The sequence below is a fragment of the Rutilus rutilus genome (genome assembly GCF_951802725.1).
Source record: "Rutilus rutilus genome assembly, chromosome: 13".
Lineage (NCBI taxonomy): Eukaryota > Metazoa > Chordata > Actinopteri > Cypriniformes > Leuciscidae > Rutilus > Rutilus rutilus.
Genome location: NC_140218.1, coordinates 7,648,592 through 7,666,236, shown reverse-complemented (window position 1 = coordinate 7,666,236; position 17,645 = coordinate 7,648,592). Strand labels below are relative to the sequence as shown.

Here is a 17,645-nt window from a genome sequence, read left to right as displayed (position 1 = left end):
TCACAGATCAACCCTTTTGAAAGATAAATGCTTAAAGTATGGAAAACCACAACAAAAAAAATAAACAAATATTCAATAAATAATGTAATATAAATTTAAATAAATGACTAAATAAATAAATATTCTGAAGAATTTTTTTTGTTTTGGTTTTCCAGACTTTAAGCATTATCTTTCAAAAGGGTTGATCTGTGAATAAAAATAATTTAAAAAGTTTTTTCAATAAATAATGTAATATAAATTTAAATAAATTACAAAATATATAGGCTAAATATTCTGAAGAATTTTTTGTTTGTTTTTTTGATGATCTTGATCTTATGATTCACCGATCATCAGAATCTTATCCGCCAATCAATAGAAAAGGTCTAAAAGAACACACAAAATAAATAAATAAAGTACATAAAAACTTTTCTGATGACCTTTGAGGATCTTAAGATCCATCAATCAAACTTTGAAAAATGAATGCTTAAAATCAACATGAAACCACATTCACAATCCAAAACAAGACAGTCAACGAGGATTTAGAAAAAAAGGAAAAGACGGCACTTGATTTATAAGACCAGGAGGAGTTGTGTATTTTACACAAGTGAATATTGAATTCATGTTGACCACCACATCTTGAAGACAGGCAGCACAGCCATGACTCCAGCAGAAGACAGTCGAAGGACAACCGGATGTTTAGAAACACTGTGTGTGAGAGTGTGTGTGTGTGTGTGTGTGTGTGAATTAAAACTCTATTGGCGTAGAAAATGAGATTCCTCTTTCCGCTATTGCTATTCATCTGATGTGTGCTGCTCTGCGGCGAGGTCTGCGCTCTTTGTTTCATTACTGTGAGGTCAGAGGAAAACAGAGGTTTAAAGATGTTGTTGACATTAATTAAGCCTCGTTACCGCAGGCCACGGCATTCCCAGCGGCAGAGGAACTAACGCACAGGTATTGAACACGAGCACGGTAAGCTGTCCATCACTCCAGAGACGCTGGAACCAGTTCTGTTTGAGATCACAAATGAACAATAGCACAATCAGGTCCAGCTAATTGGGTGAATCTCACCACAACATGGCCAGTCAGAAGGGAAAAACAATGCAGTTGTATTTTGCATTAAGAAAATGGAGTCTATTGTTTTGCATTATGACCATTTTCAAGACAAACATGTGTAGAAAACCATAGGACTAAATGGGCCTAAATTCATATCTACCCATGAACACTTGGGTGAATCAACAAATAATGATCCTAATCTTTCAATAAAACTATTTGAAGGAAACAGTCTTAGTTGTATTCCAGTGCAGTCTGATCTTGCCAATCGTCCACTATAAATCCATCCTAAGATCATACAAAAGTCCAGGGCTCCATGTCATCAGCGCACATTCAGATCCGTTTCCCGATCCTACTACATCGGCCCTCTTAATATTCCTCATGAATATCAGCTCTGATCACATTCTGCCCTTTAATTTCATGGTGAGCGACCCACAATTCAGCGTGTGAACTCTTTCATCAGCATGATGCATGCCTGGGTTCATCAGCACTGCTTTATTCATTGCATTAGTCATCTATTGTTCGTGCAATTGAAAAAAAAAAACTTCTTAAATGAATACAGAATAGGCATTTATGAAATATCCATTCCATTTCCCAATGCATATCTACTATAGTTTGAAGAATGTTCGATATCCAGTCACTATGGAACAAAAAATGTGAGTCTAGAAATGCACATAATGATTTTTTTTTCTAGTTCTTTTTCTTATGCAAATAAGAAATAGGCCTATTTTTGAAATCACATGCAACTTAATTTGGCTAAAAAGGAAGACATTTTAAGTTCACTAGCCTATGAAAGCAATGCAAAGCAGTTCAATGGTATAACCCAAAAAATAAGTGAAATAACAATATGAAGCTATGAATATGATGATTATTAACCAACATCTTATACCATCAAGGTTAAAAATTAACACCAAATTTCAACCATGTTTTCCCAGACACTATATCAATACAATGGTATTCTTTAAAACACCTAAAACCAAATAAAACACCATGAATATGGCAATCGTTCAGTATAGTTCATGTTGAAGTACCATGGTCCTTTTTTATTTATTTTTTTATCAAAATAAAAAGTAATAGAATGAAAACATCTTATTTTAACCATTGCAATTCCGTGTTTTTGGAGACAATCAATAAAATATCGCCTCTACGATAATTATTAAATTGCCTCGTTGACCCATAGTACTTTTTTTCAAAGGTTCAGGTTCAAAAGCCACAGAATGATATTTCTAGACATTACCATAAAGCTTATACCATGGTATTTTTGGATATAAATACAGTAACCATTCAGTGCCACAGGATAGATCAACATTTAACACCATTAGTGAAACAGAACAGCCACTGGACTTTGGTTAAAAAGCCACAGAATGGAAACACTATGTTTTAACTATGATAATACCATATTTTAGATTAGTCCAATATATAATGGTATTGTTTGAAATACCTTAAAGGAACATGTTACACAGTAGCCTACCAAGCAATTACCACCTAATACCAATGATGGCAATGAAACGATATTCGTTGAAGTTGTACCTTAAAGTACCATGGTAGCCTATATAAGGTAATTATCCAGTACCATGATATCACCATCAAAAACCATGGTACCACCTGTCAATAACCACAGTGCAGTTGTGTGGTCTGGTCTGAGATGAACTGCTCTGCGCATCTCCATCATTGTTCCGTTTGCGCGCGTTTCGGCTTTAAATTACACCCGTTACGAACCTCAAACCCGTGAATCTTCCGAGTATACAACCGGATCGATCCCACAAATCTTACCGTTGCTGGAGATGTGGTTCTCCACGTCGTCGCTTCCAGCTTGTCTGAGACTGGCACTAAGTTGGATATAGAGTCCCATACAATGTAAACTCCTCAGAATCACTCCAAACGCGCCCATCACTGCTCCCTGTAAAACACTCTCTCACATCAGGTGAAAATATACGGCTTTAAGAGATAGATCCAGGTGTGGTGAGTGTTTACTGGTGGTTTTTGTCCCTGGTGGCAGCGGCAGGAGAGGGTGAGAGGAGGCTGTGTGTGTTTGCAGTCGCCCACTGATGCGATTTGATTCTCCGCGAAGAGAAACTCCCCGGATCTAACCAACGCGGCGGAGGGATGCAGCACCAGGAGTGGGAGTGCGGCGGCTGTCATTAGGCAATTTCAATCAGGCGGAATAATATTATGAAGAGATTTTTTACAGTGAAGCGTCGCGCAAACGGTCAAAAATCAACGGTCATCGCTGGTGGCGGTAAAATTCCAGTTGAAAATGTTTCTGAGGTAAATGTAACTTATACAATGTTCATATCCAGGCACTATGGCTAGAACAAGAAATGTGAATCTTGAAATACACACGATGGTTTTTTTTTCCTAGTTCTATCTGCTTTTTCTGAGACTCAAATAAGAAATAAGCCTATTTTTGAAATCACAAGCATCTTAATGCAAATGGCGTCGTGCAAACGGTCAATGATCAACGTCATGGCTGGTGGCGGTAAAATTCCATTTGAAAATGTTTCTGAGGTAAATTTAACTTTAAATGTAGAGGGCTTTTCAGTAATCAACAAGTAGCCTATATTGTTGGCAGCAAAATAATTAAACATTTTTCTGTATCTTGGACTGAGCACAACTGCTGCTGCTTACTCCACACTATATTACTGAATACTGCCTATTTTATAAACATATTGTGTTAAACAATATTTAATATGGAAAGATAGACATTTCAAACAAGTGTTGTCCAACAAGTCGTATGCGTTCTGAACTTATTGCATTACCTCATGATGTTTAGTGGAAGGATGATTAATCTGGGTATAGAGGACTGACTGGCTGATTAACATTAGTAATAAGTCAGATAAAAGGGATGGTTCACCTAAAAATTAAAATGTCATCATCAACTAACTTTATGTTGTTCCACTTCCAAGCATGTATGACGTTTGTCGTTCCTCACAAAAGAAGATAATATCTCAGAGAGGCAAATATTTGAAATTGCATGAGGATGAGTAAATGATTTTTGTGTAAACTTACCGTTCATTTACATTGTGCAATTGTGCATAGCCTATATCTTTAATACATCTGCATTTCACCATCATTAAATTGTTATAACTTATATATCCACTGCATGTTAAATGCAAAAAGTCAAGTTATGATATTACTGATTGAATGAGTAATTAAATAATGAAAAAAACATTACCTCTAGGCCTTTCACCAGGCTGAAAATGGAAGGGGAAGTAAAGTATATTACATTGTGAAACACAATAATCACAGTGAAAAAGCAGAAAATGCATAAACAATTGCATAATGTATTGTACACAGAAAAATTATAGTTGTATGCTATTTTGAACATAGTTGATGTAAAGGCTGTTTAAATTCAATACTTAACACAAATATAATACGTACAGAATATTTAGTTGTATATACCAAACTTTTACTCAAGTAAAAATGCACAACAGTGATTTTTTATTTTCTCTTTAAGGATTGTGAGAAAAACAATATGCATTCATGACATTTAAACCCAGAAGTTTGACAGTTGAATGTGACTAAAAAGGCCAGCTGTTTTCATGCCTTCACAACATGACATTATCTTAAAAAATACGGTTTTTGGATACTATATATGTGTACCATATATATATATATATATATATATGAAAGTAGAGTACATCTGTATAGGCTATGAATATGGTAAACAATACTAGATATAGATATAGGAAGCACCTTGACACCTCCACAACTTTTTGTAAAGATAAAAATCATTTTACATGTTTTTTGGGGGATAAATACTTAATAGGGAATGCTACTATCAACTTCTTACTGACTCAATACAACCTTTCCCTGTGACCTGCACAATACTGGGACTATAAAGTGGAAATAAAAGAACATTCCCGCCACAGGTTCATATCAATTTAGCCGATGCAAAGAGGTGAAAATCAGCGCTCGCCGAGCTCAACTCAATCACTCATAAAAAGACAATTATTCCGAGCTCTCTGGGCTGTGAAATTGCTGTTGAATCACCGTTAGCGCGCCGGTGTCATAATCACTGATAAGAGATGCGTGCTGGGATACCTGCCCTTCCCGTCAATTCAAAATGCAAATAACGATCCCAAGTTTTATATTGGTGATTTCAGAGGAAGGGAGGGTGGAAGCAGATGTTGCTCTGCGTGAGTCGTTGCGGCCTCGGCAAACCAACCAGACGAAAGTGATTGGCATTTGCTAGCGACAAGCTTGGCTACGGTAATGAGCATGTCCTTGAAGCGCGCCAGGCGCTCGCCCTGTTCTCTACTTACCGCTCATTTGCATTGCAAGTTTGATGCGTTGGCAGAGAGGCATCAATAATGTTCTCAGCACACACTATTCATCATGATGTACAATTCAACAGATGGGTAACTGTCGCACATCACCTCCTCCAATTGTCGGGATTCCTCTACAGTATTTACGCCTCCCTCTCTCTGAAAACCATCTCCCTGGTAACAGCGAGAACTAGCGGGAAATCACTGACCTCCAGAGACGCTGGGAAATACAGAGATCTTACAAATAAAGCTGTGCTACGCCAATAGAAGCACGGAAAGGACAGCCAGAGAATATTTAATATGCCAGGAGCATCAGCCGGGAGCGGGGAAAAGTGGAGCTCCTCCGAGGACAAGGCCGATGGATAAACAAAAGAGAACGTGCGGAGAAAGAGTCGGAGAGATAATGACTCTTGTGCACTTGTCCCGGGGATAAAGGACAGGGAGTTATCACGGAAAACGACAATGCGCCGGAAAACAAGGGCCTTTGACTGGTTCAGCTGGTGCATGTACAGTCAAACCAAAACGTATTCAGACATTTCTCACATTATCGCAGTTTATTCGCTATAGTTTAGAAAATGGTAATTAAATATGAGTTATGAAATCAGTTGATATTTCACTGGTTTTGTCCGTCCTTCTGTTAGACTGTCTCACTGATGAATTATGATGAATATCTGTCAGCTGTTAAATTTAACTACACAATTACATAATACCAGTTTAGTTCAAACAATTACCAAGCAATGTTTCATTTTGTTCAGTCTGTGTGTGAAAAGAGCATTAGCAATTAAAGAAAAAACACTTCAGCAAAACATGATCAGCTCAAAGTGTCTGAACAATTATTGGTCCCAAATTTGTATAAATGTTACTGGTAGTCACTGTATGAAGAATTTTTGGGTATAATATGTCACAGTTTACTTTATTTTGCTCTCCACACAGTGTCCTGCACCCATTTGTAAAAAAATATCAAAAATGATATCTGGTGTCTGAGTAGTTTTTGTTTTGACTGTAGGAGCGCTTGGAAGCCGGTGTACGGCGAGCGATGACCACAGGGGCCTCGAGCTGTCGATGTCTGATAAAGTGCAGCTGTAATGAGACTGAGGCACTTAATTAGCTGGAGAAATGCAGCGCCACGTCAAACGAAGCCGATTCATCAAGGCCCCGGAGCCACACGAGATGTTTTTGTTACTACAATAATAATTTCCCTTCATAATGTCTGTGTTAAAGCGGTGGCCCTCCAGTGAGCATAAATCCAACGTAATGGCCCCCCGTTCGCCCTGTCGAAGAACTCCTCTGGATTGATTAAATTTGGCTTTAGAGCTTTAACAATCATTCTCAACCTTCAGCTGAAGACTGTCCGTACCGAAGGAGAGCTTAGTAAGCAAACTGTCTCTATACGGCAGAACGTTTCCCTGGCCGCCGTGATACATACGCTAACCCCCGCGGGAGAGAGAGAGAGAGATAGGCAGGGATTGTAAATTAACAAGGGGATGTAAGAGAGGTTAGAAAATGAGAGAGAGTTGTAGCATCTTCACGCTAGCTCAGCAAGCCTGCTATTAGCAAGGGATTTTGAATCTCTGGCTCATCGCCACTGGACAAACATTTAATTAATGGCCATTAGAATCACAGCAGCCGATTCCTCTAATGGAAAGAGAAAGATCAAATCTACAGCACGGAAATTAACACTTAACAACTGCAACATATACATATATATATATATATGCAATGTTTTGTGCCATATACATTTATATATTAAATATTCCTGTAACTCAAACAGTAAAGCTTGGCGCTAGCAATTTTATATACTGTATGTTACACATCTTCTAACAACATTTCAGGGTTCCCAGAATCTGAGAATATTAGGAAAATTAAAACTCACCAAATCACCAGGTAATACTCTATTATAAAAAATATATATTTCAGCAAACAGAAACAAATTGTTTCAAGAGATTCAGTAGCAAATCGGTCAGAATCGAAAATGGGGATGCGCCAATATAAAAAAAGTTGGCCAGTACTATAACCGATAATTCTTTATATTTGAAAGGTGAAAACATATACATGAGAGCCTGATTACAAAAACAAAAGTCTCACTATTAACAGCCATGTCCTAAGCACATAAATATAATGTTCTCATTATAATTGACAGACTTGCACTGCACACGTTGCACTTTACTGTATTTCCTTTTTTGAAGTGATTCAAATCATGTTTCAAGCAATTCAAACCCATCACACTTGTTGGCTTTAATATAATCGACCAAATTTTCTTATCGGGTCGATAACAATAACATTAAAAATGAACATGTATCGCCCAATGCTGATATATATCATGCATCCCTAATTTAAAAGCTTTATCCAGTAAATCACAACCAATTGGAAACATCATAGAAAAATCATGAAAATATATTGGTCAAATGTGGGAACCCTGAAATGTACCTTCAGAAGATTGGCTTAGCTATTAAGAAGCCAAATATGATTTTTTTGGGAAATCCAGAACTCCATGTGGTGAGACATTCCCCACTGAAACTAAAATAAGAGAATAAAGAAAATTAGAAAATGCCGATATAACGAGAAAATAGAGAAACCGTTTCATGGCCAGTAAAATTCACCAGAATTATTCTTTTTTTTTGGCCCCTAGATGCATATAAAGAGACCTAAATGATCAAATGATAAACAAAAGACTGAAAACATAGAATTCTTCGCTTAATTAGCTTACCGCAGGAGCGCTGGAGTGGAGAAAAGAGTCATAAACATTACATTTTCCTAAATGATGTTTCAGCACCAGAGTCGTTCCCTGCCTGAACTGGTCCGATGAGTCATTAAGTCTTGTGGAAGGTGATGTATGAAATCTAGCAAAGAAAACAGCACCAAGAAACCAAAGCACAAACTTTTATTACAAGAAAATTTAAGTTGTTCTGACACAAAATATCCATCCTTAAAAAAAAAAGAAACAACTATAAACAAACAAAAAGTGTCAGATATCAACAGATACAACAGCGATATCCAATCTGTCGGGATACAATCAGCCCGGCAAATGTTAAAAATCAGATTTTTCCTTCTCAGCTTCTTTAAAGAAGTCAGGACAGGATGACGATGAAAGTTAAAATCCACATAGCATCACATAGTCGTCAACCATAACACGGAAAAATGCTACAAAAAAAAAAAAAAAAACACATCAAGCTCCAGCCGGATTTTTAGAAAGTCTCAAGTAGTTCCATAATCCTCTTCTGCTCACTTTCCTTAAACTCCTCGCTCTTGCCGTCGCCAATATTTTCTGCATATTCTGGAAAAAAAGAGAGGAAAAAAGAAACGGGATGTTTAGTCATTTGGATGAATTTCATGTGTACACCAACCATCCCTGCCAAGAAACCCTCGCTAACGCCGTCTCAACGGAGAGGCTGCATACTTAAATCCCAAGAAAAATCAAAGTGAGAATTTGTATCCTTGAAAGTATTTTTTTTTTTTTTATATTTGTCACACATCCCTTGACAGCCCACCAGAGTTTATTTTCAGACCTCCTTCGTCATGCATGAGCTATGGAGGGAAAAAAGACTAGGCTTCAGTCTGCAAGTTTGGGGTTTGAGGTACCTAGGATTTAAGAAGTACCGCTCTTAAACGGGCAAATAGCTTTAAGATCCGTGGCCGTTTGATGTGTGCCTTTGAGAGCGTGTCCTTCAGTCAGATCAAATCTGCCGTTTTTGATTGAGGTCCGGCTATTTCGGGACACACCGGTTTCTTGCAACCTGCAGAGACCTGGAACGCTGCCCAAGAAATCATAGGGCTACAGACGTTACGATAAAGGCAGCATATGCTTAGAACGAGACTTTTATGTGCGCAGTGAGGACACTTACAACACTCCTCGACTGAGCTAAAGAGACCTTATTGTTCTCCTCCTCTAAAGCTCTGAAATAGCATTAGCATCTGTATTTAGACAAAAAAAAGCCAGGTTTGACGTCATCATTCAATGCGGTCGTCAATGAAAAATGACTTGAATTTCAGTCTGTTGTTTCTGTTCTGTCACTGTTTCTTCAACACAAAAAATAAGAGCATACAGGTAAGCTATTAAATGAGGGCGAGTAAAAAAAGTGTTAATTGTCATTTGTCGGACAACAATTTCTTTAAAAAGGATCTATATCTTGATGTTTTTTGGCTCTACTAGAACAGGTTTTCCTGCTTGAATGTTGATTATTTTCCTCATATTCTCCATTGTTGCAGCTCCTCTCTTCCCAGTCTGTCAGTAACGCTCTGTTTAGTTCCTGTCTCTATGAAGCCCCTCCTTCTGAAAAGCACACAGTGCTCTGATTGGTCGGCTGGATCAGTGTGTTGTGATTGGTCAAGCTCTTCGAGTGTGTTTGGGAAATGTCCCGATCCTTACCATAATCGCCAGTTTAACACACTACTAACTAACTCAACCAGGCCCCGCCCCTTTATTCTGCGTATTAATAATTTAAATGAGGAATATCGTGACGTGTTCGTTCCTGGAAGAAAACCTATAAGCCTATAATAACTCATATAAATTTCAAGCATTATTAAAGACAAGTAATACACTCAGTAATTAAAAAAAACAACTAATAAAAAATGAGCAATCGCAAAAGATACAACTGAACAAAGAAACGATTGAAATAAACAGTGTTTTAAGATTTTCAGTTATTCAGGTACAGAAACTGTAATGAAATGTAAAATAGCACTGCACTTTATAAATAAAATACATTACAAATATAGTTAAAGTTATTCAGTCAAGAATGAGTGAATTTTCTCTTTGTCTGTTGTTGTTTGATCAGTGTTGTTATAGAGACGGCAGCAGGAATATTAGGCTGCTGTCGCTTTAAGAGCTGCACAATATAGTTACACATGCCTTCAGTCGAGTCGCGCTTGAATGGTTTAAAAGCACTTTTTCTGTGCACATGTTTTGGAGTCGTCTCATGCTTGAATGGTTTAAAGTCATTGAAATGCTCACAAAGGAATTCATAAGAGGAATCGAAATTTAAATGTTATAAAAGTATCCAATTCCTGACCTCAAGTATTCGATTCCAGAATTGGATACCTCAAATATGGCTTATCATTTGAAACATGATGTAAGTAGTAGCAACTTTGCCTCTCTCTCTAACGTTATCCTAGATAAATGTGTGCTATTATAAGGCGCATATCCAAGTGTTTGTGTGGAGTGTGGAAGCTAAAGTACTAGTGCGTTTCGGTTTACTGCATGACATGGAGGCGTCGGCGCGATCACTCACACTTTTTCCTGATAACAGCGGAAACAACTTAAAATACTCCGTTATTTTAGTCATACAGATAAGAGTAATACCTCATTAGAAACTATTTTAATTTGTGCAAACTCACAATAACAACAAAACATTGTGCATTTGTAAAATAAAGAAAAACAAACAAGCACTTTCTGCCCTCTTGGTTTTCAAGAACAATGAACCGAAACTCAGCGGAGGTAGACCTAAACATTACACACTATAGAAACTTAAAATGTTAAAAAGCATAATGGGCGCTGTTTAAAGATTATTTATTATGGCACTTTTGCATTAGTATTTATGTTTATGATGCTTTACAGATGCCTTTATCCAAAGAAACTTGCATTGCATTGAAGGTACAGTTTACAATTGTAAGTTCTGAGAATCAAACCAATGACCTAGACGACAAGCTCTACAATTTGAGCTATAGAAACGCCTATCTTTAAAATAACCAGCATTGATAAATCGTTCACAATAAGACCAGAAATGTGCATCAAGAAAGGAAATGGGGTCCATTTTAATTTCATGCCGACTTCAACAGAGGGTTCTTGAGAAGTGTGCACCACAAGCGGCAAGCGTGTAAAGGTAGACATGCTCTCACGATAACAACAAAACGCTGTGCATTTGTAAAATAAAGAAAACCAACAAGAGGCACTTTCTGCCGTCTTGGTTTTCGTGAACTGGAGCGCGTCACAAAAATGAACTGAAACTCACATTAAACACTAAAGAAACTTGAAAATGTTAAAATATATATATAATGGGCGCTGTTTAAAGATTATTTACAATTGCACTTTTGCATTAGCATTTACGTTTATGCATTTGCCAGATGCTTTTATCCAAAGCAACTTGAATTGCATTGAAGGTACAGTTTACATTTTGTAAGTTCTTGCATTTGCTGAGAATCAAACCAATGACCTTGGCTGTAGGAACGCCTATATTTAGAATAACCAGCATTGATAAATCGTTCACAATAAGACCAGGAATGTGCATCAAGAAAGGAAATAGGGTCCATTTTGATTTCATGCCGACTTCAACAGAGGGTTTTTGAGAAGTGTGCACCACAAGCGGCAAGCGTGTAAAGGTAGACATGCTCTCGGATTAGTTTCTAAGCCCTGCTCAAGCCCTGGGACAGAGGATCAAACCCAACACTAAATAAATAAATAAAGCAATAAGAAAAAAAAAGAAGCTAAGTGGCACATTAAAACAGAAGCCCGAGGGCTGGAGAAAGTGGCTGGAAAAACACAGAGGGAGGATTGAGGAGTCTGCATGCCGGATGATCTGAGAGGATTATCCATTATGAGCTGTGAGATGCTGGAAACTTCATCCCACTGCAGAGGAGCTTCCCACTGATACCAGTGCACACACACGCAAGGTCACGCGCGCAACACAATGACACACTCCCTGTGACTCAAACGTGGCCTTGGAGTGCGTCGAGGATTCTGTAGGCGTTTTCATTTCAGAGTTTCTGCAGTCAAACACAGCAGATAAACCTGGTTTCGCCAGTGATTTCCTGCGTAGAAGCGGTTTTCGATCTGGGAAACAGGCCATTAGCTGAAACTATAACTATAAATTACAAATAACACCTGACAACAATGGTAGAAATGCTGCGGCTTTGGCTCAAATATTACACAGAAAAAAGTTTAAAAAAAATAATTACACTTTTTTTCTTTAGCCAATGCAGACATTCTGCAAGAAGATGGATAAAGCAATAGATAGAATGATAGATAGATTTTTAGATAGATAGAACGACAGAATGATAGATAGATAGAACAAACGATAGAACGAACGATAGATAGATAGAGATGGATAGATAGATCTATAGATAGAAGGATAGATAGAACGATAGATAGATAGATAGATAGATAGATAGATAGACAGATAGACAGATAGATGGATAGAAGGATAGATAGAAAGACAGATAGATAGAAGGATAGATACATAGATAGAAGGATAGATAGATAACGGATGGATAGATAGATAGATAGACAGACCGATAGATAGATCGATAGATAGATAGATAGATAGATAGATAATGGCTGGATGGATAGATAGATAATGGCTGGATGGATAGACAGATGGATAGACAGATAGATAACGGATAGATGGATAGACAGATAGATAACGGATAGATGGATAGACAGAACGATCTATGGATGGATGACAGATAGAGTGACAGATTTGCACTATTTTCCCATGGTGCAGGAAATGAAATGGAACATTTCCATCAGTCAAACCAGTAAACAAACGGCAGTAACAGTTAAACCGCAGAGCAAACGCAACCTGTCTGATTCCTCGTGTAACATTTGTTTTCATTTTCCCCGTGATTGCCTTTAATACGGTGTAAGCACATTTGCAGAACTGAGAGACCTGCGGGCGCGATGCCCAGGACACGGGCACGGCTCTGACACGGGCACAGCTGCTACAGAGGGCAGGTGAAATCTTCAATTTCTCAGCAGAGATCGCCCACACCAGCTGCTGGGACACGCTCACACACACACACACTCACACACACTCCTCCAGCAGCTGAGACTGTTCCAGACCTGCGGCTCGGATTAAACCCGTCACGAGTCTGAAGGACACCACAAACCGTGACAAATGCCAACAAAGGCTTCCAGTGGGTTTGAGATTTCAATCAGGTGTACTGGGAGAAAAAATCTAAAGCATCAAACGGTTTAAATTTCCAGCAGTGAAGATGGAAAACTAAGAGCTTTTGAAGAGTTTCATAGAATGATTGTCCAAATCAGACAAATACATTTGACCACTTTGAAAATATGTTTGACTGTAAAATATAAATCAATTGAATTTTTTTTTAATAATAATACAGTTCTAAATCAAACTTTAAAGGAGTGGTTGAATATGATTTCACTTTTCTAACTTTAGTTAGTGTGTAATGTTGCTGTTTGAGCATAAACAACATCTGCAAAGTTACGAAGCTCACTTTAGGGGCTACACGAGCTTCTTCACGGGTTAGTGACATCACAAACCCTAGAATTTACATAAACCCGCCCCCTGAACACGATTTATAGATTATCAAGACAGAATATGCTAATCAATGACTAGAAGATAACTACACATAAACTGCATAAATTCATCAACTAACCATTCAGAAATGTCCTGTTGCTTCTACATGATGTCACTTCTTGAGTCTCTCCATCATTGTCTGACTCCGGTTTGAACATAAAAGGCTAAAGGTTTTTGAAATTTTCAGTGCATGTCTGTGTGAGTGCAAGCTGTTGAAGCTCCGCCCCCTGTGCCGGGAGCAGCAGCTCATTTGCATTTAAAGGAACACACACAAAACGGTGCGTTTTTTTGCTCACCCTCAAAAAGTGACGATTGTAACATGCTTTATAAAAATATCTGTGGGGTATTCTGAGCTAAAACTTCACACACACACTCTGGGGACATCAAAGACTTATTTTACATCTTGTGAAAATGCATTATACCACCCCTTTAAAGTGACATTTGTAAAAAAAAAAAAAAAAATTATAATATTAATTTATCATCATCCTAATCAGACATACACCAAAAAAAACACTGAATATGACCACTACATATATTCAGCAAAATAATATGCATTTCCAATTTCAATACATTTGGCTTAAAATACGTTGCTTGTAAAACACAGCAGAGTTTGGAGAATCTGCAGCGCACGGACAGTTAAATGGGGATGGAGATTTAGTTAAACGACTCGCATGTACCACTTCTAGCAGAGACACCATTAGTTCACATTAATAGCAGCTTTCTAAGAGCAACGCTTGTGCCTTTGAATGGTTCTTGACCATTACACCGCCAGCAGTTTTCATCTCCGTCACCAGCTAAAGCAGAGTTCAGGTGGGAACGTGCTCTCTCTGATGAATCATTAATGCTCACGCCGAGGAGGAAGTGCACAATTTAACAAGAGCACAAAGAAAGGTCTTGTGCTTTCCAATAAGCATTGGGTAAAAGAAACCCTTCTTAAACAAAAGTCATATGTACAGTTGTGTTCAAAATAATAGCAGTCCAACATCCCTAACCAGATCAATCACTGTTTTTGGTAGAAATTATATTTCTACATGGCAAATAATCTACTAGTAGGTGTAGTAGAGTAATAGAAAAACAACAGACCCAACAGTCATGACATGTATGCTGCTAATTCTGTATTATTGAATCATTAATTGAAAGGGGTGTGTTCAAAATAATAGCAGTGTGGAGTTCAATTAGTGAGGTTAATCATTCTGTGAAAAAACTAGTGTCAATAAGTGGCCCTTATTTAAGGCGAGACACGGCAGGCAAAAACATCGGGGGTTTTTTACTGGTCAATTTTGAGATTTTTGGATATTTGTCTTCAATAATTAGTCTTCTTTCAGACTTGTGGTGAAAAAAAGTCTGAAATACACATTTAGGTCTTTATTTTACTACACTTTGTCTGTTTGCGTCTGTAGATTTCTCAAATTCAACAAAAGTTTGCGTTCTTAATCACATGCACCGTTAGTAAGCTCTCTCTCTTCTGTACAATCCTGTCGGATCCAAATATGGTAATTTCCTTTTTAGCAGCAACCAATCGTGAAAGTAAAAGGGCTGAATGCGCAATCTCATTGGCTGATGATAAATCTTCAAAAGCCCGTTTTCTCAAAATGACTTTTCTCTGATACTCCAAGCCCGAAATCTCCACTTCAGTAGCACCTTCATACACCAAACTTTCCAGTCTAGTACCTAGTTATATTATGAAGACATTTACAGAGGGATTTGTAAATATATTATTCCTAGCCTGATTTATATAACATTTTATTCCAAAAAAACATGGCGAAAATATATTTTTTAAGGCTATTGACAGTATTTTCTGATTTACAGGATAACAAAAGTAGATATCCATAAATCCCTCTGTAATTTTTTCGTGTGAACACAATGAAAAATAATTTTTAACCCTTTATCCAATACTCAGATTTTGTTTTTTAAAATATATGCAAATTAGCACATATTTAATTAGATATTGCCTAATTTGCATATTTAAACATTAAATTACAGAACACTTGTAATAAATTTTTTTCTCATCTTAATATAGGTAATCAACTGGGAAAGTTTCATGGTGATATCTGCTAGTTAAAAATTTTACCCTATTCACCTGTAAGTGTCTCGCCTTAAGGACGAAGCCAGTACTGGACTGTACATGGTGGTTATAGAGCATTTCTCTCTGAAGATCTGAATAAAATGGGCCAGACATTGTTCAGAAGAACAGTGGACTGATGAAAGCAATATTGTTCTTTTTGGGTCTAGGGGCCGCAGACAGTTTGTCAGACGACCCCCTAACACTGAATTCAAGCCACAGTACACTGTGAAGACTGTGAAGACAGTGAAGCATGGCGGCACAAGCATCATGATATGGGGATGTTTCTCATACCATGGTGTTGGGCCTATTTATCGTATACCACGGATCATGGATCAGTTTGAGTACATCAGAATACTTAAAGAGGTCATGTTGCCTTATGCCGAAGAGGAAATGCCCTTGAAATGGGTGTTTCAACAAGACAACGACCCCAAACACACCAGTAAGCGAGAAGGTTCCAGACCAACAAGATTAACGTTATGGAGTAGCCAGCCCAATCCCTGGACCTTAATCCAATAGAAAACTTGTGGGGTGACATCAAAAATGCTGTTTTTGAGGCAAAACCAAGAAATGCAGAGGAATTGTGGTCTGTAGTGCGATCGTCCTGGGCTGGAATACCTGTTCACAGGTGCCAGAGGTTGGCAGACACCATGCAGATGTGAAGCAGTTCTCAGAAAGCTAAATCTTCAAGCATTTTTCAGTTTATACAGTAAATGTTTGACTTTGTAAAGAAAAATGCAGACACTGTTTTTTTTTTTGAACAGCCTAATATTCCCTTTTCTTCACTTTCTATAAAGTAATAACAAATTTGATAAATGTTTCTTCATGTTTTGATTTTGAATAGAATGTGCCGTGTTCCCAATGCATTTGTGTGTGTTGAAATAAAAGCTATTATTAGTATTTTGAGCTTTACTCACTTTTTTAAAAAGCACTGCTATTATTTTGAACACAACTGTATGTGTTTTTGTTTCTAACACAATTTAACACATGAAAAATACATGGCAATTGTGTTTTAGACTGATGAGTGAATCTTTGAACCAGAGATTCAAATCAATTAACTGACACGCTCTATCTTAACACTCGGGGAAAAGGAGTAATGGCCAAATAAAAATGCATTGTTGCGGAATTTTAGACCCAAATTATTGACTGTTTTTGCTCTATTTCACCAACAGAAAAAGTTCCAAACAAAGATCTGTTTCTGACGCTGTAGTTTTTTCTTTACTGAATGATTCAGCGTTTTTGAACGAATCGGGTGAGTCGATGATTCAGTGACTCATTCACAAAGCTTCATTCTTGAATGAATCATTTGAATGAGTGACTCAATGATTCTATCATTCAATAAGATACTGTCAGTTTCATTTATACGTATGTAAAACTATCAATTCAATTAGCATAGGAAAAGTTTCTAAAAAATTTAATAAAAAAAGAATCAAATTAGGGGGAAAATATCTCAAATATATGTGTGTGTGTGTTTGTTTTGTTTCTAAAGGCTGATTTATACTTCTGCGTCGGACCTATGCCGGAGCCTCTACGCTGTAGGCAACGTGTTGGTTTTCATTTATACTTCTGCGTCGTTGTCCTCGTTGACGCGCAATTACACTTGCAGAGGGAGCATGTGAAACCAGAGGGAGCGGTCCTAGCAGACCAATCACAGCGCTTGGGTCCGCGTAGAGTTGACGCGTTGTTACATTTTTGGAGAGGTGCACGTCAGGGTACGCCGAAGGGTACGTGCGCTACACACAGCCTACGACGTAGCTACTGCGTGAGTTCGATGCAGAAGTATAAATTGGGCTTAACACATTATAATACATAGAAAATGACATGGCAAGTGTATTTTATAGTGATAACGAGTGAATCGTTGAACCAGAGATTCAAATCGATTAACTGAAATTATTTCAGAACTGACATTACAACTACTTCTACCACTGAGTCCTTTACATCTTAACACTCTTATACTTGCAAGTTGCAAGACAAAAAAAAAAAAAAAGGATCAGGAAACTTAATGGCGAAATAAAAAATGCATTGCTGCTAATT

General features: G+C 37.6%; 3 protein-coding genes across 3 annotated transcripts in view; 1 reads left to right on the top strand and 2 right to left on the bottom strand.

Annotated features, from left to right (window-relative positions):
- Positions 1 to 3,076, bottom strand: part of vstm2la (V-set and transmembrane domain containing 2 like a) — a 66,536-nt gene extending 63,460 nt beyond the window's left edge. Inside the window, exon 1 of the mRNA XM_084428678.1 lies at positions 2,803 to 3,076. Within this exon, the coding sequence (XP_084284804.1) occupies positions 2,803 to 2,920 (118 nt within the window). The 5' untranslated portion in view covers positions 2,921 to 3,076. The remainder of the gene's footprint in view (positions 1 to 2,802) is intronic.
- The window catches only part of LOC311302671 (uncharacterized protein), a 382,374-nt gene that overhangs the window by 228,724 nt on the left and 136,005 nt on the right, over positions 1 to 17,645 (top strand). The gene's annotated exons all lie outside the window — the stretch shown is intronic.
- The window catches only part of ctnnbl1 (catenin, beta like 1), a 57,856-nt gene continuing 48,374 nt past the window's right edge, over positions 8,164 to 17,645 (bottom strand). The window contains exon 16 of the mRNA XM_084428668.1: positions 8,164 to 8,571. Within this exon, the coding sequence (XP_084284794.1) occupies positions 8,483 to 8,571 (89 nt within the window). The 3' untranslated portion in view covers positions 8,164 to 8,482. The remainder of the gene's footprint in view (positions 8,572 to 17,645) is intronic.